Source organism: Jaculus jaculus, chromosome 14, assembly GCF_020740685.1.
Source record: "Jaculus jaculus isolate mJacJac1 chromosome 14, mJacJac1.mat.Y.cur, whole genome shotgun sequence".
Taxonomy (NCBI): Eukaryota; Metazoa; Chordata; class Mammalia; order Rodentia; family Dipodidae; genus Jaculus; species Jaculus jaculus.
Genome location: NC_059115.1, coordinates 1,357,291 through 1,385,061, shown reverse-complemented (window position 1 = coordinate 1,385,061; position 27,771 = coordinate 1,357,291). Strand labels below are relative to the sequence as shown.

At 50.9% G+C, this 27,771-nt stretch overlaps 1 protein-coding gene across 2 annotated transcripts; it reads left to right on the top strand.

The window, feature by feature from the left end:
• Positions 1 to 538: 538 nt before the first annotated feature.
• On the top strand, positions 539 to 27,771 carry Prx (periaxin). 2 transcript variants are annotated; one of them, XM_045134011.1, is made up of 7 exons: positions 539 to 578; positions 11,607 to 11,650; positions 11,735 to 11,803; positions 11,947 to 12,072; positions 15,617 to 15,773; positions 23,014 to 23,210; positions 23,812 to 27,771. In XM_045134011.1, the coding sequence occupies exons 4-7, from the start codon at positions 12,046 to 12,048 to the stop codon at positions 27,610 to 27,612; spliced, it is 4,182 nt and encodes a 1,393-aa protein (XP_044989946.1). In that variant the 5' UTR covers positions 539 to 578; positions 11,607 to 11,650; positions 11,735 to 11,803; positions 11,947 to 12,045; the 3' UTR covers positions 27,613 to 27,771. The 2 variants fall into 2 exon arrangements, with proteins under 2 accessions (XP_044989946.1, XP_044989945.1); XM_045134010.1 differs by having other exon boundaries at positions 11,735 to 11,833.

Below are 27,771 nucleotides of genomic sequence, written 5' to 3'. Positions count from 1 at the left end.
ACAGTTAATTCCAGGACAGCCTGGGCTAGAGTGAGACCCTACCTCGAACCCCCCCCCCCAAAAAAAAACTCCTCATATGATCTTCATATCAAGAAGTAAGCACTCTTGGAGACAGTGAGGTCCAAGAGACACCCTGTGTTGTGCCCACGCAGCCAGGAGTGGCTGAGCTGAGATTTGAACCCAAATGGTCAGGGTGAAAGAGAGTGGGGAGTTTGTCCATGGATGGATGTGGGGGGGGCGCCCCAGGGGCCAGAAATGTGCCAAAGCCAGAAGAGGGTGGGGACGGGGGTGGGTGCTGAGTCTCCCAAGTGGGGGCGGTATGTAAATTCTTGAAGCAGGGCTGGCGGGGAGGTCTTGGCTGGGCCACCGGAGAGGTCCCCACCCCCTTGCAAATGCATGCAGCTCTCCTGAGATGTTTGCTTCCCCACCACCCACCCTTCGGTGACATCACAACTCGGCAGCCAATGGCCGGGGTCTCCCTCTTCTTTCCCTCCCCATCCCTTTTCCCCCCCAGCCCAGGGCAGGGGCGAGCAGACGGACCGCAGCTCTCCTCTGGGGAAGTGTCTGGAGGCCCAACGGTAAGAAATGCCAGCCGGCAGGTTCCCTCCAGGCCAGGCTGAATAGCTGGGGGAACCTGGCTCCTGGGAGGTCTGGGAGGCACCTCCGGGGGCCAAGTGGTGCAGGAGTTAAACTCAGAAGCCAGGCTTTGGGTTCAAATCCCAACTTCCCACCCTTTTTCTTTTTTTCTTTTTTTTTTGGAGAGGGGGGTCTCCTATAGCCCAGGCTGGCTGCAAACTCACTATGTAAATTAAGATAACCTTGAACTCTCGTTTCACCTGCCTTCGCTTCCCTAGTGCTGGCATTACAAAGGTGTGGTTTTATCCCGTGCAGGGCATGGAACCCAAGTCTTCATCTATGCTAGGGGCAAGCACCTCACCAGAGTTCTCCTAACCCAGTCCTTTCCTAAGGTTTTTGTTGTTGTTTGTTGGTTTGGTTTTTGTTTTTATTTTTCAAGATAGGGTCTCGCTCTAGTTCAGGCTGACCTGGAATTCACTATGTATTCTCCTGCCTCATGACAGAACACATGACGATCCTCCTACCTCTGCCTCCTGAGTGCTGGGATTAAAGGCGTGCGCCACCATGCCCAGCCTAAGATTTTTTTTAAATCTTTTTATTTATTATTTGAGAGGGAGAGAGAGACAGAATGGGTGTGCCAGGGCCTCCAGCCCCTGCAAACGAACTCCAGACGCATGTGCCTCCTTGTGCATCTGGCTAATGTGGGACCTGGGGAATCGAACCTGGGTCCTTAGGCTTCGAGGGCAAGCACCTTAACCGCTAAGCCCTCTAAGTTTTTTGGTTTCTTTTGAAGGGGGAAGGGAGACAGGGTCTCACTGTGTAGCCCAGACTGGCCTTAAACCCCTGATAATCCTCCTGCCTCAGCCTCTTGGGTGTTGGGTTTACAGGCCTGCAACACCACACCCGGCTTCCAAGATGCTTCAGTTGGTACCTCCATTTTCCCATCTGTAAAATGGGGTGATGGAGAGGTCTCACAGTGCAGGAATGCTGGAATATGTGAGTTGTTGGGGGCATGTCTGTAATGATTCTTGGGGTGCTGGAAAGGTGTCACTGAGCCTATTGATGGGAGGCTGGTGGTCCCAAAGTTCTCTGGTAGGGAAGAACATGGGGGCTGTTATGGTACAGAGGCTGGGTATAAAAGCTGTTACCCAGCACTTGTGAAGTCGGGGCAGGAGGGTTTGGAATTCCAAGTCAGCTCCGACTACATGAGACCCTGACTCAAATATACAAATATGCAAATATATGAGACTCTGACCTCCATAGCCCCCTCCTATACTGCTGGCTGCTGTTCAAACCCTTTTATTTTAGCTGAGCACTTACTATATACCTGGTAAATGCCAAGTACCTGCTCTTCTCATAAATCTTTTCTTTAAACATTTTTTTAAGTTTATTTATTAACGTGCGTAAGAGAGAGGAAGAGGGAGAGAGAGAGAATAGGAGTGCCAGGGTCTCTAGCCACTGCAAACAAACTCAAGATGCAATGCACCACCATGTGCATCTGGCTTATGTGGATTCTGGGGATTCAAACCTGGGTGTTTAGGCTTTGCCAGCAAGCACCTTAATCACTAAGCTATCTCTCTAGCACTTTCTTGGGGGGGGGGTTTCTGAGATAGGGTCTCATTCTAGCCCAGATTGACCTGGAATTCACTATGTAGTCTCAGGGTGGCCTTGAATGGCCTTGAACTCATGGCAGTCCTCCTACCTCTGCCTCCCGAGTGCTGGGATTAAAGGCGGTGCCCGGCTGTCGTAAGTCTTTAAAGCCTGTGTGTGTGTGTGTGTGTGTGTGTGTGTGTGTGTGTGTGCATGTGCATACGCACGTGTGTTGGAGAAAGGCTCTTATTCTGTAACCCAGGCTGCCTTTGAGCTCACCACATAGCTCAGGCTGGCCTTCCACCTGGGATTCTCCTGCTTCCCAAGTGGTTTTCTGAGCCATCATGCCCACAAAGCCTAAGTGTTTTTAAAAAAATACTTTATTTCTACTTTTTATTTGACAGAGGAAAGAGGGAGAGAGAGAGAGAATGGGCAGGGCCTACTAGCCCCTGCAGACAAACTCCAGACACATGCGACCCTTTGTGCATCTGGCTAACGTGGGTCTTGGGGCATCAAACCTGGGTCCCTTGGCTTTGCAGGCAAACGCCTTAACAGCTAAGCCATCCCTCTAGCCCTAAGTGTCCAGGGTGCCAGTGCGGGAGAATTTTGCCCACCTGGGAGCACCACACCAGGGACTATCTTGGCACCTTGCCTCTGCCTCAGTGCATGGCCCCAGACAGTGCCCAGGGGCCAGTGTGAGTTGGGTCAGGCCTGGCTCCTGGGGCTGAGAGCTCTGGGTCAAGGTGGCTGGGGATGCCAAGGCTCTGAACCAGCAGAGTTCACAGACGAGGCTGACCGCTGCCCCTGTGGAGGGAGGGCCAGGGAGGCAAAGCTTTCAGTAGCGCCCTGAAATGGCCACAGCCTGGATGTCAGTTCCTGCCTCCAGATACACCAGGGGCCTGGACAGTGTTTAAAATGGGCAAACAGTGGGCACGGTGGCACATGCCTTTAATCTTAGCGCTTGGGAGGCAGAGATAGGAGGATCTCTGTGAGTTTGAGGCCAGCCTCAGACTCCATAGTGACTTGGCAAGTAAGCCTGGACTAGAGTGAGACTCTACCTCAAAACAAAACAATAAAATGGATGAATAGAGGCTAGAGATTGCTTAGTGGTTAAGGCACTTGCCTGCAAAGTCTAAAGACACAGGTTCGACTCTGCAGTACTCATGAAAGCCAGATGCACATGATGGAGTAGTCTGGAATTTCTTTGCAGTGTCTAGAGATCCTGGCACACCCATTCTCTCTCTCTCTCTTTCTGTGTCTCTCTCTCTCTCTGCTTCCTCTCTCTCAAATAAATAAATAAAAATAAATTTGGGCTGGAGAGATGGCTTAGCGGTTAAGCGCTTGCCTGTGAAGCCTAAGGACCCCGGTTCGAGGCTCGGTTCCCCAGATCCCACGTTAGCCAGATGCACAAGGGGGCGCACGCGTCTGGAGTTCGTTTGCAGAGGCTGGAAGCCCTGGCGTGCCCATTCTCTCTCTCTCCCTCTATCTGTCTTTCTCTCTGTGTCTGTCACTCTCAAATAAATAAATGAATAAAAAATGAACAAAAAAATATTTAAAAAAAATAAAAATAAATTTAAAAAGCTAGAGGAATAGCCAGGCGTGGTGGCGCACACCTTTAATCCCAGCACTTAGAGCAGAGGTAGGAGGATAACCAAGAGTTCAAGGCCACCCTGAGACTACATAGTGAATTCCAGGTCAGCTTGAGCTAGACCAAGACTACCTCGAAGGAAAAAAAAAAAAAAAGTCATTTTTTGAGCCAGGCGTGGTGGCACATGCTTTTAATCCCAGCACTCGGGAAACTGAGGTAGGAGGATTGCATTGAGTTTGAGGCCACCCTCAGACTACAGTGAATTCCAGGTCAGCCTGGGCTAGAGCAAGACCCTACCTCAAAAAAAGAAAGAAAAAAAAAAAAAGAAAGAAAGAAAGAAAAATGATGGGCTGTGGGCATCTAGAAGGTTCTAAAAGAATCCCATTCCTTCTTCCCTTGACACAAATCAAGTCAGAGATTTACAGGGAACCTGTCCTCCTGCCCCCTTGCTTTGTGGGATGGGAACAAAGAGTGCCTGGGGCAGGGTGGGTTTCCTTCGGAAGCTGCCCCCGCCCCAGCTCAGGAGCTGGGCATGCTGCTCAGGAAGGGCACATTGGACTAAATATAACCTGGGCTGAACGGCTGTTCCGGGCACAGATGAGGAAGGAGGGCACTGTCGTCCCTGCCCAGCCCTGCCCTACCCGGTCCAGGTTTCCTGTGTCAGGTTCTGGGTGTGTCTTTACTGCCCCGGGCCCTGGGAGCGAGAAGGTAACAAACAGGACAATCTCCCTGTTGGCGCACTCAGGAGGCAGAGGTAGCAGGAGCGCCATGAGTTCGAGGCCACCCTGAGACTACATAGTGAATTCCAGACCAAGCCTGAGCTAGAGTGAGACCCCCACCTCGAAAAACCAAAGAGAGAGAGAAGGAAAGAGAGAATGGGTGTACCAGGGACTTCAGCTGCTGCAAATGAACTCCAGATGCACGTGCCACCTTGTGTCTGATGTGGGTACTGGAGAATTGAACCTGGGTCCCTTAGTTTTGCAGGCAAGTGCCTTAAGTGCTAAGCCATCTCTGCAGCCCGCTGTTCACATCTATGTTGGTTCAAATGCAAATACTCTCTTATTTCTTTCTGTTTCTTTGTTTTTGAGGTAGGGCATCTCTTTAGCTCAGGCTGACCTGGTACTCACTTTGTAGTCCCAGGCTGGCTTTGAACTCACAGTGAACCTCCTATCTGCCTCCTGAGTGCTGGAACTAAAGGCATGCATTACCATGCCCTGTTAATTCTTTTTGAGGTAAGGTCTCACACTGTAGCCCAGACTGTGTAGCAGACTGACCATAAACTATAATTACTGTTTGTTTTTTTTTTCTTAAATTTATTTATTACTATTATTACTATTTTTTTTTTGGTTTTTCAAGGTAGGGTTTACCTCTAGTCCAGGCTGACCTGGAATTCACTATGTAGTCTCAGGGTAGCCTTGAATTCATGATGATCCTCCTATCTCTGCCTCCCCAGTGCTGGAATTAAAGGTGTGTGCCAGCGCGACCGGCTTTTTAGTTTTTATTTATTTATTAGAGACAGAGAGAGGGAGAGAAAGAGAAAGAATGGGCATGCCAGTGCCTTTAGCCACTGTAAACAAACTCCAGACACATGAGTCACATGTGCATCTGACTTATATGGGATGTGGAGAATCAAACCTGGGTCCTTAGGCTTCACAGGCAAGTGCCTTAACTGCTAAACCAGCTCTCCAGTCTTTTTCTTTTTTTTTTTTTTGTTTTGTCCAGGTTTGCCTGAAACTCAATATCCTCCTGTCTCAGCCTCCCAAATGCTAGGATTACAGAAATATGCCATCATGCATGCCTTGTGACACTCTGATTTTTGGGGGAGAAGGGGGAGTTCTTTTGAGGCAGGGTCTCACTGTACTCCAAGCCAATCTGGAATTTACTCTGAAGCCTTAAAGTCCTACCTTAGCTCCCCAAGTGCTGGGATTAGCCAGGCGTGGTGCACACCTTTAATCCCAGCACTCGGGAGGCAGAGGCAGGAGGATTGTCCTGAGTTCAGGCCAGCCTGAGACTACATAGTGAATTCCATCAGCCTGGGCTAGAGCGAGACCCTACCTTGAAAAAAACAAAAAGACAAAAAAAAAAAAAAAAACCCACCAAGTGCTGGGATTATAGGCATGTGTCACGGTACCTGGCAACATTCTGTTTCTTAACTTTTATATGATTTTATTATTATTATTTTTTTTTTTTTTGGAGGTCGGGTTTCGCTGTAGCCCAGGCTGACCTAGAATTCACCATGTAGTCTCAGGGTGGCCTCGAACTCACAGTGCTCCTCCTGCCTCATCCTCTCCAGTACTGGGATTAAAGGCGTGCATCACCACGCCCAGCTTAATTTTTATTTTAATATTTTCTTCATTTCCAAGAAAGGGAGAGAGAGAACTATGTGTGCCAGGGTCTTTTGACGCTGCTAGTGAACTCTAGATTTATATGCCACTTTGTGCATCTGTCTATATGTGGGTACTGGGGTATCAAACCCAGGTCAGCAGTGTTTGCAAGCAAGTGCCTTTAACTGCTGAGCCATCTTTCCAGCTCAGGTTTCTTAACTTTTTATCATTATTATTATTCGGTCTGGGTTGGCCAGGCCTGGTACTAACAATGTCCTTCTGGAATGCATTTAGGGTACCATTGACCCCTCCTGGCTATCACAGCTCCTGCAGGTGGGTTTCACGTTCTCCATCCCAGCCAGTGGCGGGCTATTTTTCTGTTTTGTTTGGTTTGGATTTTTGGAGGTAGGGTCTCACTCTAGCTCAGGCTGACCTGGAATTCACTATGGAGTCTCAGGGTGGCCTCGAACTCACGGCGATCCTCCTGCCTCTGCCTTCCGAGTGCCGGGATTAAAGGCGTGTGTCACCATGCCCTGCTGCCTAGCTTGTTTTTGTTGTTTTTGAGACAGGGTTTCATGATGACCTTGAACTTCTGGTTCTCCTGCCTCTACCTGCTGAGTGCTAGGAATACAGGTGTTTATCACCACACCGGGTCCATAGAGGGCTGGAGGTGGGACTCAGGGCTTTGCACAAGGTAGACAAGAGCTCTACCAACTGAGGCACCGCCTGAGCTAGCCCCAGCCGTGGGCTACGAAGGGTCATGGTGCAACAGTGGGTGGGTGGGCAGGGATGGAATGTGACTGGTCCAGCAGACAAGCCATTGTGTGAGGGAATGTGCCGCATGGGCCTGACCTTTTCTTGGGCAGTGGGGGTTGGCGGGCTGGCATACCAGGTGGACGCCTGAACTGCAGCCTCCATCGGCACCCCTACAAAACTGGAGCAAGCGGACCCTCCAAACTACAGCCCTGTTCCTCCTCCGTAGGCAGCCTTCTCTTGATCTCTCTTTAAAAATAAGAAGAAAAAAGATAGGTCTGGGGAGGTGGCTTAGTGGTTATAAGGCACTTGCCTGAGAAGTTAAAGGGCCCAGGTCCAATTCCCCAGGACCCATGTAAGCCTGATGCACAAGGTGGCGCATGTGTCTAGAGTTCATTTATAGCAGCTGGAGTCCCTGGCGTGCCTATTCTCTCTATCTGTCTCCCTCTCTCTCTTAAATAAATAAAAATAAAATAAAACCTTAAAAAATTATTTAGGAGCAGGTTGGTAGCACATACCACCTTTAATCCCAGCACTTGGGGGGCAGAGAGATAGGAGGATCACCATGAGTTTGAGGCCACCCTGAGATTACATAGTAAATTCCAGGTCGGCCTGAGCCAATGTGAAATCCTAAAGGTGCTTGCTTATAAAGCCCAAGTTCAACTCCCCGGTACCCACCTAAAGCCATATACACAAAGTGGTTCATGCCTCTGGAGTTAGTTTCCAGTCACAAGAGACCCTGGAATGACCACTTTCTCCTGCTCACAAATAAGATTTTTTTTTTTTTTTAAGGCCTGGAAAGATGGCTTAGCAGTTAATGTGTTTGCCTGCAAAGCCAAAGGACCCAGGCTTTGATTCCCCAGGACCCATGTAAAGCTAGATGCACAAGGTGGCACATGTGTCTCATTCATTTGCAGTGGTTAGAGGTTTTAGTATGCCCATTCGCTCACTCTCTCTCTTTCCCTTCCCCTCTTTCTTGCTCTCTCTCTAATAAATAAATAATAAAAACTTAAAAATTTTTAATGTTTATTTTGGTTTTTCCAGGTCTTGCCCTAGCCCAGGTTGACCTAGAATCCGCTATGTAGTCTCAGGGTGGCCTCAAACTCATGGCGATTTGCCCACCTCTGCCTCCCAAGTGCTGGGATGAGTGCGTCACCACACGCAGCTCCTTATTATTTATTTATTTGAGAGGGTGTGAAAAAGAGGCAGATAGAGAGAATGGGTGTTCCAGGGCCTCTAGCTACAGCAAACAAACTCCAGGTGCATGTGGCACCTTGTGCATCTGACTTAACGTGGGTTCTGGGGAGTCAAACATGGGTCTTTAGGCTTCGCATGCAAACGCCTTAACTGCTAAGCCATCTCTCCAGGCCTGTTTGCATTTTGATTTGTGTCTTATGTAGCCCAGGTTGGCCTCAGACTCAGTATCTGGCTCAGGATGTCCTTGAACTCCTGAGAAGTCTGCCTTACCACCCCCCCACACACCGCCATGTGCTGGGTTGAAATTACAGACATGTGCTACCACACCGGGCTTGCCTTACCTTCACCTTCTACCTTAACTCGACTCCCCAGAACCAACGAAAGCCAGACGCACAAAGGTGAGGCAAGCCCAAGGGTCACATATGCCCACTAGGTGGTGCCAGGGTCTGAGTGCAGTGGCTGAGGCTCTGGTGCACCAATTCTCTACCTCTTTCTCTCTCTAAAAATAAAAGTGGGAGCCGGGCATGGTGGCACACGCCTTTAATCCCAGCGCTTGGGAGGCAGAGGTAGGAGGATCGCCATGAGTTCGAGGCTACCCTGAGACTACATAGTTAATTCCAGGTCAGCCTGGATGAGAGTGAGACCCTACCTCGAAAAACAAAAACAAAAATAAATAAATTAATTAAATAAAATAAAAATCGGGCTGGAGAGATGGCTTAGCGGTTAAGCACTTGCCTGTGAAGCCTAAGGACCCAGGTTCAATTCCCCAGGACCCACATTAGCCAGATGCACAAGGTGGCACACATGTCTGGAGTTCGTTTGCAGTGGCTGGAGGCCCTGGTGCATCCACTCCCTCTGTCTCTGTATTCTCTTTCTCTCTGTGTCGCTCTCAAGTAAATAAATAAATAAATAAAAATTAATTAAAAATAAAAGAAACGCCAACAGCAGAGAACACTTCAAGAGCACCTGCCACAAGTGCCTGGTGTTTTGTGTTTACTGCACCCTGGGCGCAGCCTTGCCAGGTGTGTTACGGGCAGGGGGATAAAGGCTTTGCCCACGGTGAGGCTGCAGGAAAGGCACTCAAAAGCATTAGAGCTTTCAATGAGCTAAGGCTGCTGGCTGCCCAATTTGTCATTTTGTGCCTGGGGCAAGAGTTTCCCAGACTTGACATTTTCAACCTGTATATATGTTTGTGTGTGTGTATTTAAAATTTTTTAAAATATATTTTATTCATTTATTTGAGAGAGAAAGAGGAAGAGAGAGAGAGAGAGAGAGAGAGAGAGAGAGGGAGAGAGAGAGAGAATGGGCGCACCAGGGCCTCTAGCCACTGCAAATGAACTCCAGACATATGCACCTCCTTGTGCATCTGGCTTATGTGGGTCCTGGGGAATAGAACCTGGGTCCTTTGCCTTTGCAGGCAAGCGCCTTGAATGCAAAGCCATCTTCTCCAGGCCTATTTTTATTTTATTTTATTTATTTATTTATTTATGGTTTTTCAAGGTAGGGTCTTACTCCAGCCCAGGCTGACCTGGAATTCACTATGGGGTCTCAGGATGGCCTCGAACTCACAGCAATCCTCCTACCTCTACCATCCTCCTACCTCTGCTTCCTGAGTACTTGGATTAAAGATGTGTGCCACTATGTCTGGCGCCATTTTTTTTTTAATTTTAATTTTTTGTTTTTTCGAGGTAGGGTCTTACTTTAGCTCAGGCTGACCTGGAATTCACTATGGTGTCTCAGGTTGGCCTCAAACTCACGGTGACCCTCCTACCTCTGCCTCCAGAGTGCTGGGATTAAAGGCATGCGCCACCACGCCCTGCTCAATTTTTTTTTTTAATTTATTTTTTTGTTTGGTTGGTTTTTCAAGGTAGGGTCTAGCGCTAGCCCAGACTGACATGGAATTCACTATGTAGTCTCAGAACGGCCTTGAATGCCCAGAGATCTTTCTATCTTTGCCTCCCAAGCACTGGGATTAAAGGTGTGAGTCACCATGCTCCATAGCTAAACATATATATAATATTTTTTTGAGATATGGCCTCTCACTAAACACAGACTTCACTAATTCAGCTAGACCACTTAGCCAGCTTGCCCTGGGGATCTGCCTGTCTCCACCTCTCAGTACTGGATTACATATGTGGACCACCACATGTAGCTTTTACATGTTTGCTGGAGATCTGAACTCAGGTCCTCACCCTCTCACCCTTTTGAAGGAAGCCCTTAATGTACTGAGTCATCTCCCCACCCCACCTCCTTTTTTTTTTTTTTGAGGTAGGGTTTACTAGTTCAGGATGACCTGGGATTTACTCTGTATTCTCAGGCTGGCCTTGAACTCATGGCAATCCTCCTACCTCTACCTCCCAAGTATTGGGATTAAAGGTGTGCGCCACCACGCCTGGCTGGCCCTGAACTCTCTCTCTCTCTCTCTCTTTTTAAAAAAATTTTTTGTTCATTTTTGTCTATTTATTTGAAAGTGACAGAGAGAGAGGGAGATAGATAGAGAGAGAATGGCGCGCCAGGGCCTCCAGCCACTGCAAACGAACTCCAGACGCATGCGCCCCTTGTGCATCTGGCTAACATGGGTCCTGGGGAATCGAGCCTCGAACCAGGGTCCTTAGGCTTCACAGGCAAGCGCCCAACCACTAAGCCATCTCTCCAGCCCTGGCCCTGAACTCTTGATCCTCCTTGCTCTGCCTCCTGAGTCCTGGAATGGCAGGTGTGTGCCACCACAGTGGGCTCTGCCTTTGCAGACGCTCTCACCATGTAGCCCAGGCTGGCCTGATATCACTATGTAGTACTTAAGGACAGGGTGTTGGAGAACCAGGCAAATTCCAGGGGAGGGGAGGACACTAGGGAAGCCACCAGTGGGTGTTGAATGATGGCACACGCCTTTAATCCCAGCACTTGGGAGACAGAGGCAGGAGGATCGTTTTGAGTTCGAGGCCAGCCTGAGACTACATAGTGAGTTCCAGGTCAGCCTGGGCTAGAGCAAGACCCTACCTGGAAAAAAAAAAAAAAAAGAAAAAAAGAAAAGAAAAACAAATGTGTAGACTGGAGAGACGGCTTAGAGGTTAAGGCACTAAGGCACTTGCCTACAAATCCTGATCCAGGTTCAATTCCCCAGTACCCACATAAGTGTAACCCAGATGCACAAAGTGGCACATGAGTCTGGAATTCGTTTGCAATGGCTGGAGGTCCTGGCATGCCCATTCTCTTTCTTTCTCTCTCTCTCTTTGAAATAAATAAAACATTTGCTGGGTGTGGTGGTGCAAACCTTTAATACCAGCACTCGGGAGGCAGAGGTAGGAGGATTGCCTAGCGTTTGAGGCCGCCCTGAGACTATAGTGATTCCAGATTAGCCTGAGCTAGAATCAGATCAAAATAAATAAAGCCAAGATAATAAAAAATATGGGGAGGTAATATGATGAAGAATGGAATTTCAAAGGGGAAAGTGCGGGGGTGGGTAGGTATTACCATGGGATATTTTTTGTAATTATGGAAAATGTTAATAAAAATTGTGAAAATAAAAAATAAGTAAATAAAAAATCAAATGTAAAACTGACATATTTCATTCTTCCTAGAGCCCCAGACCCAGGAGGCCCAAAGAGCTGCATCTAACTCTCAGGTGAGTGCTGTCTGGTGCCACAATCCCTCTCTGGCCCTCCTGGAACTGCCTGGAACCTCATGTCCCCCTGTTTCTCCCTGGCAGACAGCAAGACCCCATCGGAAGGTTGGGACCCCTGCAGAGAGCTGTGTGGCACCTCAGGCAGGGCTCCTGGTAGGAGAAAGGACTTGCGCCCAGGCAGCGGTGAGGGGACAGATGGGGTGGAGCCTGCCATGCCCTGACCCCCACCCCCGCTATGCCCAGCTTCTGCCCAACAGCCTCTCCTCTTCTTAAGCCCCCATCCCTGCTCCTTGCAGGCCCAGAGGCAGCTACTCCATGCAGAACTGAAACAGGTCCTCCAGCAGAAAGTGGAGAGGAAGCAAAAGCCTCAGGCCCAGGTGATTCCTCGCAGAGCCATGGAGGCCAGGAGCCGGAGTGCGGAGGTGGGTGTCTTCAGACCAGGGTAAAACTAGATATGTCCTGACTTCTCTGCACCTCAGTCTCCTCGTGCAGCCCCGTGGATGACCCTGAATATCTTTTTAGGCCCAGTTTAAAAGAAAAAAGGTGGAACTGGAGGTGGCTTAGTGGTGAAAACATTTACCTGCAAAGCCAAAGGACCCATGTAAGCCAGGTGCACAAGGTGGCGCATGCATCTGGAGTTCGTTTGCACTGGCTGGAGGCCCTGAAATGCTCATTCTCTCTCTCTCTTTAGTAAATAAGTTGAAAATAAAATAAAGAGGGCTGGAGGGATGGCTTAGCAGTTAAGGCATTTGCCTGCAAAGCCAAAGGATCCCGGTTTGATTCTCCACGACCCATGTAAGCCAGATGCCCAAGTGGGCACATGTGTCTGGAATTGGTTTGCAGTGGCTGGAGGCCCTGGTGCACTCATTCTTTCTCTCTCTCAAATAAATTAATAAACAATAAATAAAATAAAGAGCTGGGTATGGTGGCACATGCCTTTAATCCCACTAGGAGGCAGAGGGAGGAGGATCACCCTGAGTTCAAGGCCACTCTGAGACTAAATAGTGAATTCTAGGTCAGCCTGGGCCAGAGTGGGACCCTCCCTCGAAAAAATAAAATAATATAAGGAAGAGGAGGAGGTGGGGGTGGGGAGAGGACTCAGTACATCAAGGGCTTGCTGCCCATGCCTGAGCACATCGAGATCAGATCCCCGGCACCCATGTGGAGTGTGGGACAAGTAACAGAGGAAAAACAAAGACCAACCCATGTAAAATGTTTTGTGAAATGCCTGTCACAAAGCCATGGTGGTGCAGGCCTGCCATCCTAGGGCTCAGGAGGCAGAGGTAGGAGGACCACAAGTTCAAGGCCAGCCTGGGCCTCACATTGAGTTTGAGGTCAGTCTGAACAACTTAGTGAGACCTTGTCTTAAAATCACAGATGAGCCGGGCGTGGTGGTGCACGCCTTCAATCCCAGCACTCGGGAGGCAGAGGTAGGAGGATCGCCATGAGTTCGAGGCCACCCTGAGACTATATAGAGAATTCCAGGTCAGCCTGGTCTAGAGTGAGACCCCACCTCGAAAAACCAAAAAAAAAAAAAAAAAAAAAAACCAAAAAACACAAAGTTGTACCCTGGGCTCTTGGCAGTGTGGCCATCCCTCCTTCCTTCTGGTTTCAGAGGCCCCGGGCTAAGCATTTTATGTACAGCATCTTAATTTCATGCTCTCCACAACTTTTGGGCAATCACACTGAAATACACAAAGGCCTACAGTGGTGACATAACTTGCCGAATGCCTCACAGCCCGTTAAACGGCCAGGCCTACCTCAGAGCATATAGGCCATCCTATGGGCCATGAATCCCTTCACTTCCTCCCTCATGTTTGGCAAGGCTCCCAGACATGTAGACCCAAACCAAAGCGCCCAACCACTAAGCCATCAGTAGAGCCTGTCATCGCTGACACCCTGATCTCTACAGCAGCCACAGAGTCTGCAGATGACCCAAAATTGAGTCCTTGAGGTCTCTGAGACGGGGCTGACTGCCTATTCCATCCCTGCCTTGTGTGTCTGCGAGAGTGTGAGGGTGATGAGACAGGGTCTTGCTATGTAGTTCTAACTGGCCTGTTACTATGTAGCCCACACTGACCTCTAACATTAGCCAGAGATATATGTTTCTTTTTCATTTTATTTAATTTTATTTTGGGGGGTAGCTGACCTGAAATTCACTATATAGTCTAAGGGTGACCTCGATCTACAGCGGTCCTCCAACTTCTGCCTCCCAAGTGCTGGGATTATACGCATGCGCCACCACATCGGTTTTTTTTTTTTTTTTTTTTTTTTGTTTTTACTATATTTTTGTTTTGTTTTTCTTTTTGGCTTTTCAGTTTTTCGAGGTAGGGTCTCACTGTAGCCCAGGCTGACCTGGAATTCACTTTGTAGTCTCAGGGTGGCCTTGAACTCACAGCGATCTTTCTACCTCTGCCTCCCCCCAACACCCCCAGTGCTGGGATTAAAGGTGTTTGCCATTACCCCCAGCTACAGTCCCCATTTTTTATGAGAGAATTGGGGGACCAGGGTCTCCACTGTAATTGAAGTTCAGATGGTTACGCCGCCTTGTGCACATGTGCAACCTTGTGCACATAGCTCGTGGGGTGCTGGGGAGCTGAACCTGGGACTTTAGGATTTGCAGGCAAGTGCCTTAACCACCAAGACTTCTTTCCAACCCTATATTCCCCACTTTACAATGCAGAAGTGGACCCAGAGAGACAAGAGGCTCACCCAGAGGCACAGAGAACTCAGACCTCTAGCTTCCTCTGCTGGGAAGCAGATGTGATTCCCTCAGTGTGTTGTGGGGGTCAGGACCAGTAAATACCCGGAATGCCACGTCTGCTGGCCCACGCGTTCCTTCCCCCCTCACTGGATTCCCTCTACTGTGGGTGTTATGGGATCTTAGGGGTTACAAGAGCCCACAATGGCACAGTCTCACATACACACCCAACCCCACGGCGGGGGGCAGGGGTGGGGGTGGTAGGGTGACCATTCCTCCATTCTGCATTGCGTAAGGGGGTTTCCCATTCCTGAAATCCTAAGCATTTCACCCTGGCTCTCTAGTCATTAAAGCCTCTCTGTAGTCCCATCCTGTCCTTTGACTACAGTAATGCGAGCTGTGGGTGGGGCCCACTTGTAACCCCAGCACTTGCCTCCAGTTCAAGGCTAGCCTAGGCTACAGAGTGAAATATGTTTCAATTCTCCTCCTCCCCCCCCCCCGCCAAAAAAAAAGAGAAAAAGAAGCTGACCGTGGTGGCGCCAGCCTTTAATCAGCATACAGGAGACAGAGGTAGGAGGATTGTGATGAGTTCCAGGTCAGCCTGAGACTACATAGTGAACTCCAGGTCAGCCTGAGCTAGAGCAAGACCCTGCCTGGGAAAAATAAAGAGAGAGAGAGAGAAAGCAAGAGGTGGTGGTGACACACGCCTTTAATCCCAGCACTTGGGAGGCAGAGGTAGGAGGATCATTCTGAGGCCATTCTGAGACTACATAGTGAATTCTAGGTCATCCTGGGCTAGAGTGGACCCTACCTGGAAAAAAAAAAAAAAACCAAAGGGGCTGGAGAGATGGCTTAGCGGTTAAGACACTTGCCTTCAAAGCCAAAGGACCCAGGTTTGATTCCCCAGGACCCACGTTAAGCCAGATGCACAAGTGGGCGCATGCATCTGGAATTTGTTCACTGTGGCTGGAGGCCCTGGCGTGCCCATTCTCTCTCAAGTAACTAAATTAAAATTTAAAATTTTTAGAGAGAGAGAGGAAGAACAAATAACCACTTTATAAATTCACTCCCAGTTTCCACGGGAAACAAACTCCATCCGACACATACATCGCTTTGTGCATCTGACTTTACGTGGGCACCGGGGAATCGAACCCGGGCCGTCGGTGCTTTGGGAAGCAGGTTGAGCCACCTGTCCCGCCTGTCAGTTCTTGGTCCGGTCTCCTTCGACCCCACCCTGGAGCGGCCTGGCCTCCTTTCCCCCGCAGGAGCTGAGGCGAGCGGAGCTGGTGGAGATCATCGTGGAGACCGAGGCGCACACCGGCGTCAGCGGCATCAACGTGGCCGGGGGCGGCAAAGAAGGGATCTTCGTCCGCGAGCTGCGCGAGGACTCGCCGGCCGCCAGGAGCCTCAGTCTGCAGGAAGGTGGGCGTGGCCCCGTCGAGGGTGGGCGTGGCCTCGCGGGTGGGCGTGGTCTAGCGCGGGGTGGGCGTGGCCTCCGCCTGAGGGGCTGAAACTCGCCTCTAAAGGGCTGTGGAAAGGGCAGGCAAGCTGCAGGCTTGGTTGAGGATCTGGGTCGGGACGTTTTATTTACTCGTTTATTTTTGTTTTTGATTTTTTCAAAGTAGGGTCTCACTCTAGCCCAGGCTGATTTGGAATGCACTATGTAGCCTCAGGGTGGCCTCCAACTCGTGGTGATCCGCCTACCTCTGCCTCCCAAGTGCTGGGATTCAAGACCTGCGCCACCACGCCCGGCTTTTTCTTTTATTTATTTGAGAGAGAGACAGACAGACAGACAGACAGAATGGGTGTGCCAGGGCCTCTAGCCACTGCAAACAAACTCCAGATGCATGTGCCACCATTTACATCTGGCTTATATGGGTTCTGGGGAATTGAACCTGGATCCCTAGGCTTCGCATGCAAGTACCTTAACCACTAAGCCATCTCTGCAGGCCTGCTTTTTTTCTTCTTCTTCTTTTAAATATTTTATATATATGCAAGGAGAGAGAGACAAAACACAGACAGGGCCTCCAGCCACTGTAAATGAACTCCAGATGCATGTGCCACCTTGTGCATCTGGTTTACATGGGAATTGGGGAGTTGAACCTGGTTCCTTAGGCCTTGCAGACAAGCGCCTTAGCCCCTAAGCCATCTCTCCAGCCCCACCCACTTTTTTTGTGGGGACTGGGGCCAGTGAAGGGCTGAGAAGGGACTCAGGTAACCCAAGCTGGCATCAAATTCAAGGTGTAGCTGAGGATGACCTTACACTCCTGATTTTCATGCCTCCACCTCCCACATGTGTGATTTCATAGGGCTGGGGTGCTGCTGTGTCCAATTTTCTCACCACTTCTAAAGAAAATTTGAGACAGTAGCGGGGTATTGGTGGTGCATGCCTTTAGTCCCAGCACTCAGGAGTCTGAGGTAGGAGGAATTGCTGTGACTTCGAGGCCAAACTGGAACTACAGAGAGAGTTCCAGGTGAACTCTTGGTCTCAGGGAAGTCTTGAACTCACGACAATCCTGCTACCTCTGCCTCCGAGTGCTAGGATTAAAGGTGAGTGGCACCATGCTGGGTCGGGAGCCTGCTACATTGCCCAGATGAATTTTGAACTCATTATGTATCTCTTGTTGGCCTGGAACTTGGGACCGTCAGTCTCTTGAGTAGCTGGCATTACAAACCTGTATCACCATGCCCAACTGGCATTGTAATTATTCAGGGCCATGTTAATGTCTAGGTTGGGATTCCAGATCCCCCGTGACTTTCTGTGTTCATGTCTTGTCTTTAAAATAGGAATAATTAGTACTGACCTAATGGGGTTATTATGTAGATTAAATGAGTCAGTACTGAACACAGCACACTGCTAAGTGGCAGGCAGTAAGTAAGAACTCTGTAAGTGCTAGTTAACATGTTATTGAGACAGGGTAAAATGGGTGGGGTTTATTTAGGATGAAGAGGGGTGCTTAGTTAAGAGAAGAATGTTTTAGGAAACATTCCATGAAACTAATGTGATTTATTCATGCAACAGTTATGTATTCATTAATTTATATTTATTTATTTACTGTTGTGCTGGGGGGAAACCCAGGGTCTTTGGATAGGTTAGAAAAGTGCTGTTCTACTGGCTTATGTCCACAAACTCTCAGTGGAGGGTTCTAGGCAAGCACTACTGCTGAGGTATAATTCCACTCTACACAATTATTACTACTTTTTTTTTTTCTTTCGAGGTAGCATCTCACTCTAGCTTAAGCTGACCTGGAGTTCATTATGCAGTCTCAGGGTGACTTGAACTCAATGATTCTCCTACCTCTGCCTCCGTGTGCTGGTATTAGAGGTGTGTGTAACCATGCCCGGCTTGTCTTGGAGTTTTAATATCAACTAGATGTGAGGAGTCAAGATGGGACCCTCTTTTTTTTAACTATCAAAGTTTGGTCTGGCTTTATTACTTTTTAAATTCATTTTTATTTTTTTATTTATTTAATATAGATATAGGCCACGTGTGGTGGTGCATGCCTTTAATCCCAGCACTTGGGAGGCAGAGGCAGGAGTATTGGTGTGAATTCAAGGCCACCATGAAACTACATATTGAATTCCAAGTCAGCCTGGGCTAGAACGAGACCCTACCTCGAAAAACAAAACAAAACATGGGGCTGGAGAGATGGCTTAGTGGTTAAGTGCTTGCCTGTGAAGCCTAAGGACCCCGGTTTGAGACTCAATTCCCAAGGACCCACTTAAACCAGATGCACAAGGTGGCACATGCATCTAGAGTTCATTTTCAGTGGCTGGAGGTCCTAGTGTGCCCATTCTCTCTCTCTTTCCCTGTCTGTTGCTGTCAAATAAATAAATAAATAAAAACAAAAAACCCAAAGAAAAAAGATAGATACATAAATTGTGGGCATGCCAGAGCCTCTTGCAGCAAATGAACTTGAGATGCATGTACTACTTTGTGCATATGGCTATCTGTGGCACCTAAAGCAAGTGCTTTGTACTGCTGAGCCATCTCCCTAGCACAATTCTTCAATTTTTAAGTTTCTTTTTTTTTTCAAGGTAGGGTCTTGCTGTAGCCCAAGCTGTCCTGGAATTCACTATGTAGTCTCAGGCTGGTCTTGAACTCACGGCTCCCCTCCTACCTCTGCCTCCCAAGTGTTGGAATTAAAGGCATGTGCCGCCACACCTGGCCAATTATTATTATTATTATTATTTCGGTTTTTCAAGGTAGGCTCTTGCTCTAGCACAGGCTGACCTGGAATTCACTATATATTCTCAGGGTGGCCTTGAACTCATGGCGATCCTCCTACTTCTGCATCCCCAGTGCTGGGATTAAAGGTGTGCATCTGTCGGCCAATTTTTAATATTTATTTAAGAAAGAGAGGTGAGAGAAGATAAAGAAAATGAGAATAGACATGCAGGCACTGCAGAGGAGCTCCTGACGCATGTGCCACATTGTACATCTGGCTTTGCATGGATTCTGTACTGGGGAATCAAACCTGAGCCATCAAGCTTTGAAAGCAAGTGCCTTTAACTGCTGATCCATCTCCTCAGGGCTATAGCAGTTATTTATTAAGCATCTTTTCTCTCAGATGTTATCTTGGTGCAGGGGTATAACAGTAAACAAACTCAAGAGTTTACAGTCTTTTGAGGAGAGATTTTTATTTATTTTTTAAAACTTTTTGTTTATTTTTATTTATTTGAAAGTGAAAGAAAAAGAGGCAAAGAGAGAGAGAATGGGTAAGCCAGGGCTTCCAGCCACTGCAAACGAACTCCAGACACATGTGCCCCATTGTGCATCTGGCTCATGTGGGTCCTGGGGAATCAAACCTCGAACCTGGGTCCTTAAGCTTCACAGGCAAATGCTTAACCACTAAGCCACCTCTCCAGCCCAAAATTTTTATTTTTTTGTTTCAAAAAAAAATTTTTTTTTTTTTTTTTTGGTTTTTCGAGGTAGGGTCTCACTGTGGTCCAGGCTGACCTGGAATTAACTCTGTCATCTCAGGGTGGCCTTGAACTCATGGCAATCCTCCTACCTCTGCCTCCCGAGTGCTGGGATTAAAGGTGTGCGCCACCAAACCCAGCTTTTCAAAATTTTTATTAACAACTTCTATGATTATAAAAAATATCCCATGGTAATACCCTCCTTCCCTCCACTTTCCCCTTTGAAACTCCATTCTCCATTATATCCCCTCCCCATCTCAATCAGCCCAGACTTTTATTTTTAAGACAAGATCACATGTAACCCAGGCTGGCCTCAACCTCCCTCTGTAGGATGGCCTTGAACTCTCAGACTCTTCTGCTTCCACATCACAGACTGGGAGAGAGTTAAAAATGATAAGTAGGAGCTGTACCCCACTCCTGCCTGATTATGGACAGGAACTTTCTGAATTCTCTCCTTCTGCCTTATCTTGAGGTCAGGACTCCTCAGCCCCCTCCTTGGGCAAGAGCTCTCAAATTCCTTCCTTGGGTTCTGGGGCTGGGAACCCTGCTCATGCCCCTTGGGCTTGAGCTCTCTGTCTTATTTGAGAAAGAGAGAGAATGGGTGCGCCAGGGCCTTTAAGGTGCTGCAAACGAACTCCAGATGCATGTGCCATTTCTTTTGGGCATCTCTCTATCTTATTTGAGAGAGGGACAGACAGAGAGAATGGGTGCGCCAGCGCCTTTAGGCGCTGCCAACGAACTCCAGGCGCATGTGCCATTTCTTTTGGTGTGAGACCTGAAGTCAAGTTGGCCAGCCTAGGGGCAGGTAAAGCACCATCTGGTTGAACAGCTGCGTTTACAACAGGCTGCCTGTAGGGGGTGAATCAGGAGCAGGAGGAGCAAGCCGATTATTCAGGCTGACCTGGAATTCACTATGGAGTCTCAAGGTGGCCTGGAACTCATGGCAATCCTCCTACCTCTACCTCCCGAGTTCTGGGATCAAAGACGTGTGCCTGGCTAAATAATTTATTTTTATTTATTTACTTATTTGACAGAGAAAGAGAGAATGGGCACACCAGGGCTTCCAGGCACTGTAAACAAACTCCAGATGTATGTGCCCTTTTGTGCATCTGGCTAACGTGGGTCCTGGAGAATTGAACCTGGGTCCTTTGGCTTTACAGGCAAACGCCTTAACCACTAAGCCATCCCTCCAGCCCTCTGATTAGTCAGTGAGAGAGCCATGCAGGGTTCTGGAGATGGTGTTGCAGGAGGTGAACAAAAGGATTTGGATTCTACCTTTTTGTTGTTGTTGTTCTTTTCAAGGTAGGGTCTTGCTCTAGCCCAGGCTGACCTGGAATTCACTACATAGTCTCAGGTTGTCCTTGAACTCACTGCAAGCCTCCTATCTCTGCCTCCTGAGTGTTGGGATTAAGGTGTGCACCACCACACCCAGCTTTTCTTTTTTGTCTTGTTTTGCTTTTTTCGAGGTAGGGTCTCATTCTAGTTCAGGCTGAGTTGGAATTCACTATGTAATCTCAGGCTGGCTTCGAACTCACTGTGATCTACTCACCTCTTCCTCCCAAGGGCTGGGATCAAAGGTGTTTGCCACCATGCCCAGCCTAGGGTTTGGATTCTAAATATTCAGGACTGGGTATGGGGTACAATGAAGAGAGAGGTCTAGGGTACCTCCAGGAATTTTTTTTACCTAGGGAATATGAGCTGGTGTGGGTTTGGAGATTATATATATATAAATGTATACACATACACATATAGGCACACCCATTCTGAGACAAAGTTTTCCTGTGTAGCGCAGGCTGGCCTAGAACTGGAGATCCTCATGCCTCAGCCCCCTGAGTGCTGATATTAAAGTGTATGCTACCAGACCTGGCAGGTTCAGATTTCTTAACTATGAGATTCCCAAGTGAAGTGGAGATGTGGAGACAGTTGGATGTACAGTCCACCTTCTATCTGGAGGCAAAGATTGAAAATGCTCAAAAAAAAAAAAAAGTGTAGTAGTAAATTCCAAACATTTTTCTTTTTATTTTTGCATAAAACACAGTATAACAATGATTTATATAGCCTTTATATTGTATTACATTTAGATCTGGGCTTTCGTTTTTTTTTGTTAAGCCTAACAGACTGGCTTATTTTTTGTTTCTAATGAGAATTGGCACGCCAGAGCCTTCATCCACTGCAATCAAATTCCATAAGCATGCGTCCTCTGTGAGCATGTGTGACCTTGAGCTTTGTCACTGTGCAGGTGGCTTACATGGGATTTGGAGAATTGAACCTGGGTCTTCAGGCTTTGCAGGCATGCACCTTAACCACTAAGCAATCTTTCCAGCCTTTTTTGTTTTTTCTTTCTTTTTTTCTTTTTGGTTTTTCGAGGTAGGGTCTCACTCTGGCCCAGGCTGACCTGACTATGTAGTCTCAGGGTGGCCTTGAACTCATAGTGGTCCACCTATCTGCTGGGCTTAAAGGCATGCGCTGCCACACCCCCTCTCCCCCCCACCTTTTTAATGAACTGGGAGATGGCTCAGTGAGTAAGCACACCTGCTACTCAAGAATGAAGCCTGGCTTTGATCCCCAGCGTCTCTGCAGACCAAGACGAGATGATCATACTGCTTCATGTTCCTGTTGCCATGCCTTCCCTGCTGGGTGGTCGTTTTCATGTTTTTCCAATCCTCGGGAATCGAACCCCAGACCTTGGGCCTGCAAGTCAAGTGCTCTCCCACTGAGTGACATTTCCCAGGTTTAAGACAGCCCGTCTTGTGGGAGAAGTGACAAGTACATCTGTATGCTGAAGAGGATAATGTGGAAGAGGGGGCGGGTGGTGATGTGGGAAGAGGGTCAAATGGCTGGAGACATCCGGGAAGGCAGTGGAGGGACAGACCACTAGAAGAGGAGTAAATCGCCAGGACACTCTCCATCATACCCCTCCCCCTCTCAGTCAGTCCCTCTTTCATGTTGATGTCATGATCTTTTCCTCCTCTTATGATGGTCTTGTGTAGTTAGTGTCAGGCACTGTGAGGTCATGGATATCCAGGCCATTTTGTGTCTGGAGGAGCACGTTGTAAGGAGTCCTACCCTTCCTTTGGCTCTTACATCCTATCCACCACCTCTTCTGCAATGGACCCTGAGCCTTGGAAGGTGTGATAAGAGATATTTCAGTGCTGAGCACTCCTGTCACTTCTTTCCAGCACCGTGGTGCCTTCTGAGTCATCCCAAGGTCACTGCCCTCTGAAAAGAGAAGATTCTCTACCAAAAGTGAACGTAGCATTAATATAAGGGTATGAACATTAAGAGAAGTACTTACTGGACAGTTTGCTGAGCACAGTATATACATTTAGCCAGACACCAGCAAACGTTACCCCCTAGGGCTCATGACTCCCCCTGTTGTAGGTTTTCAGTATCAGGGATGTATTCCCTCCCATGGAGCAGGCCTCCAGTCCAATTAGAGGACAGTTGGTTTCCCCTATAAACAGACGTGCCAGTAAATAGCCACTACACAGGGCAGCTAGGAACCGCCAGACGTTCCAGTATCCGAACACTGAGTTAGGTAGCCATCTGGGCAGGTGACCAATGTGGACTGGATCCCCACAGGAGGGGTGTGGAGCTAAAGCAATGGAGCAGGCTTTGTTCTCCAACAGGTGGGATTTCCTGCCTCAAGTCTACATCCTGAGGCAAGCTGGGCCCCCTGCGCAGACTCCCAAGGGAAAACGGAGTTGTTCACACCTACCTACCTACACCTCGCCCGCAGGTGACCAGCTGCTGAGCGCCCGCGTGTTCTTTGAGAACTTCAAGTACGAGGACGCGCTCCGCCTGCTGCAATGCGCCGAGCCGTACAAGGTCTCTTTCTGCCTGAAGCGCACCGTGCCCACCGGCGACCTGGCACTGCGGCCCGGTACCGTGGCTGGCTACGAGATCAAGGGCCCGCGGGCCAAGGTGGCCAAGCTGGTACGCGTGCTTAGCCAGGCCCCGGCCCCGGACAGCCCCAGCGATGCGGGCTCTGCGCCTTGAGCCCCGCTCCCTGACACCATAGTCTCCGCCTGTCTTGTCACTAACTCAATGCTAATTCCTCCCTCTGCCCCTTCCCCTCTATTCCTCCATTCTCCTCCCGGGAGAAGGCCAGACTGGCTCTCATCTATCCAACCCTACCATGGGACCCAGGCCCATTAGGGTTTCACAAGGCCAGATTCCTGCCCCCCCCCATGTCAAGAGTTGCCCAGCTACTGCTGAGTGACCCTAGATAAATTTCTACAACGAGGGTGTTGGGGAAAGGTCCTGAATAAGGACCTTGAATTCCTGGGTCTCGTTTCCACAACCCTCTCCACTCAGTGAAGTTTTAGGCATGGGTTATGGCCTTTTTTTTTGGGGGGGGGGGCCGGTACGGGGAGGTTGAAATGGCAGGCGGGAAATGGGTATGGTATTGGGGGGCCAAGATATTCTACTCAACACATCGTCCCAGCCTGGGCCAGGAATCAGGTTGGGAACTCTTCCTGTCCACTCCTGGCCTCCCACTGTCCCACCGCCTCCCGCCTCTCTCCTCTCTCCCCAGAACATCCACAGTCTGTCCCCTGTGAAGAAGAAGAAGATGGTGGTGGTGCCCGGGGCCCTGGGGGCCCCTGCAGACCTCGCCCCCGTTGACGTCGAGTTCTCCCTTCCCAAGTTCTCCCGTCTGCGTCGGGGCCTCAAAGCCGAGGCCACCAAGGGGCCGGTTGCAGCTGCTGCCCCTGCCCGCCGGCGCCTCCAGCTGCCTCGGCTGCGTGTCCGCGAAGTGGCCGAGGAGGCCCAGGCAGCCCGGCTGGCCGCCGCCGCTCCTCCCCCGAGGAAGGCCAAGGTGGAGGCAGAGGCTGACGCAGGAGCTCGGTTCACGGCTCCCCAGGTGGAGCTGGTTGGGCCTCGGCTGCCAGGTGCCGAGGTGGGTGTCCCTCAGGTCCCCAAGGGAACCCCCTCTGCAGAAGCTGCCAGCGGCTTTGCCCTCCACCTGCCCACCCTTGGGATAGGAGCCCCGGCTGCACCTGCTGTGGAGCCCCCACCCGTAGGGATCCAGGTCCCCCAAGTGGAGCTGCCCAGTCTTCCCTCTCTACCCACTCTGCCCACACTTCCATGCCTGGAGACCAAGGAAGGCGCCGCGGCAGTAACGGTGCCCACCCTAGACGTGGCAGCACCATCTGTCGGGGTAGACCTGGCCTTGCCAGGCTCAGAGGTGGCAGCCCAGGGAGAAGTGCCCGAGGTAGCCCTGAAGATGCCACGCCTCAGTTTCCCCCGTTTTGGGGCACGCGGAAAGGAAGCTGCCGAGGCCAGGGCAGCCAAGGGAAGCCCCGAAGCCAAGGCAAAGGGCCCCAGACTTCGAATGCCCACCTTTGGGCTCTCTCTCCGGGAGGCCCGTCCCTCCAGCCCCGAGGCTGTGGCTGCTGATGGCAAAATGAAGTTGCCCACCCTGAAGATGCCCTCCTTTGGCATCGGTGCGGCGGCGCCTGAGGTCAGGAAGACGTCCAAAGGGCCCGGGGTCACCCTTCCGGATGTGCAACTGCCGGAGTTACAGCTCCCAAAGGTGCCTGAGGTGGCTGTGCCACAGGTTCGGATCCCCGACGTGCAGCTGCCCAAAGTCCCTGACATGGCCGTGCCCGACGTCCACCTCCCAGACGTGCAGCTGCCCAAGGTTCCGGAGATGAAGCTCCCCAAGATGGCCGTGCCCGACGTCCGACTTCCGGACGTGCAACTGCCCAAGGTTCCGGACATGAAGCTCCCCAAGGTGCCCGAGATGGCCGTGCCCGATGTCCGACTTCCGGACGTGCAACTGCCCAAGGTTCCGGACATGAAGCTCCCCAAGGTGCCTGAAATGGCCGTGCCCGACGTCCGACTTCCGGAAGTGCAACTGCCCAAGGTTCCGGACATGAAGCTCCCCGAGATGGCCGTGCCCGACGTCCGACTTCCGGAAGTGCAACTGCCCAAGGTTCCGGACATGAAGCTCCCCGAGATGGCCGTGCCCGACGTCCGACTTCCGGAAGTGCAACTGCCCAAGGTTCCGGAGATGAAGCTCCCCAAGATGGCCGTGCCCGACGTCCGACTTCCGGAAGTGCAACTGCCCAAGATTCCGGACATGAAGCTCCCCAAGGTGCCCGAGATGGCCGTTCCCGACGTCCGACTTCCGGAAGTGCAACTGCCCAAGGTTCCGGAGATGAAGCTCCCCAAGATGGCTGTGCCCGACGTCCGACTTCCGGAAGTGCAACTGCCCAAGGTTCCAGAGATGAAGCTACCAAGGATGCCCGAGGTGGCCGTGCCCGACGTCCGACTTCCGGACGTGCAACTGCCCAAAGTGTCAGAGCTTCGGCTGCCAGAAATCCAAGCGCCACCGGTCCCCGACGTGCACCTTCCCACGGCCCCCGAAGTGCAGTTGCCCAAAGTCCCCGAAGTGCAGCTAAAAGCTATTGGGCCAGAGCAGACAGAAGGGGCAGGTTCTAGTTTCAAGATATCCATGCCCACCAAGCTGGGGAAGGTAGGCGCGCCAGGCCAGGCAGCAGCAGGTGCTGAGTTTGCAGCCAAGCTTGTGACCCTGCCCCGTGGGCAGCCAGACCTGGGCCCTGAGGCTCGTGGGGGTGTCCCCTCCCTGACCCTGCCCTCCGTGGAGCTAGACCTGCCTGGGGCCCTGGGCCTGGAAAGGCAGGTTCAAGCGGGCAAGGTGGTGCAGCCAGAGGGTGCCAAGGTGGCAGCAGGTGTTGGAGAGGCAGTCTTCAAGGTGCCCTCCGTGGAGATTGTCACTCCACAGCTGTCCACGACCGAAGTTGAGGAAGGACAGGTAGAGACGGTGGAGCTGAAAGTCAAGCCCTCCTCCAAGTTCTCCCTGCCCAAATTCGGACTCTCGGGGCCAAAGTTAGCCAAGACTGAAGTGGAGGGATCCGGGAGAGCCACCAAACTGAAGGTGTCCAAGTTTGCTGTCTCACTCCCCAAAGCTCGAGCAGGGACTGAGGCCAAGGGGCCAGAGGATGAGGGCCTTCTCCCTGCCCTCGATCTGTCCATCCCACAGCTCAGCCTGGATGCCCATCTACCCTCAGGCAAGGTGGAGGTGGCAGGGGCTGATGGCAAGTTCAAAGGGCCCAAGTTTGCTCTGCCCAAATTTGGGGTGAAAGGCCGCGACTCTGAGGCTGGAGAACGAGTGGCCAGGGAGGCTGAGTTGGAAGGAAAGGGTTGGGGCTGGGATGGGAAGGTCAAGATGCCCAAGCTCAAGATGCCCTCTTTTGGGTTGGCCCGAGGGAAGGAAGAAGTTCCGAGCGGCCGTGTTAGCCCTGGGGAAAAACTGGAGGCCATAGCGGGACAGCTTAAGATCCCTGAGGTGGAGTTGGTCACTCTGGGGGCTCAAGAGGGAGAGGAGGCCATCAGCGTAGTCCATCCGTCAGGCCTTCAGGTGTCTGTACCCAAGCAAGCGGGCACAGAGGGCCAGGAGGGGTTGTTGAGGGTGCCTACACTGGGCATCTCGTTGCCCCAGGTGGAACTGGCCAGCTTTGGAGAGGCGGGCACGGGGACGGCGACCCCTCCGGCAGACAGCACAGCAGTTTCCAGAGTCCAGGTGCCACAGGTGACCTTGGAGCTGCCTGGAACCCAGGTGGTGGGTGGTGACCTGTTAGTGGGCGAGGGGGTCTTCAAGATGCCCACAGTGACAGTGCCTCAGCTTGAGCTGGACGTGGGGCTGAATCACGAGGCACAGGCTGGCAAGGCAGCTGCAGATAAGAGCGGGCTGAAGTTGCCCACCGGGGAGGGGGCTGAGCACCAGGACCCGGGTCCCGAGCGCACCTTCCACCTCTCCATGCCAGATGTGGAGCTCTCACCGCCTGCTGTGGGCACTCACGCTGAGTACAAGGTGGCAGAGGGGGAAGGGGACGCGGGACACAAGCTCAAGGTTCGGCTGCCGCGGTTTGGCCTGGTGCGGGCCAAAGAGGGCGTTTCGGAGGGGGACAGGGCCAAGAGCCCAAAGCTCAGGCTGCCTCGAGTGGGCTTCAGCCAAGGTGAACAGGCCCTTGAGGAAGGGTCCCCCAGCCCTGAAGAGGAGGAAGAGGGGGGTGGAGAAGGGGCCTCAGGACGCAGGGGCCGAGTCAGAGTCAGATTGCCCCGAGTAGGCCTGGCTGCACCTTCTAAAGCCTCCAGAGGACAAGGCGGTGAAACAGCCTCCAAGTCTCCAGTTGGGGAGAAGTCACCCAAATTCCGTTTCCCTCGGGTCTCCCTGAGCCCCAAGGCCCGGAGTGTGAGTGGAGACAGGGAAGAGGGAGGATTCAGGGTCCGGCTGCCCAGTGTGGGGTTTTCTGAGGCAGGAGCTCCAGGCCCCACCAGGATGGAAGGGGCCCAGGCTGCTGCCATCTAAAGCCCAGAGCAGATAGGGGCTCACTTCCTGCCTTCCCATCCTCCTGTTTCTCCCCCCACCCCAATTTTGTGTGTGAAGTAACTAGCACTAACCCTCAGAGGGCGACTGGTGGCGGGCAGAGGCTGGAGGCCTACCACTCTCTTCATTGGCAAAAGTGCC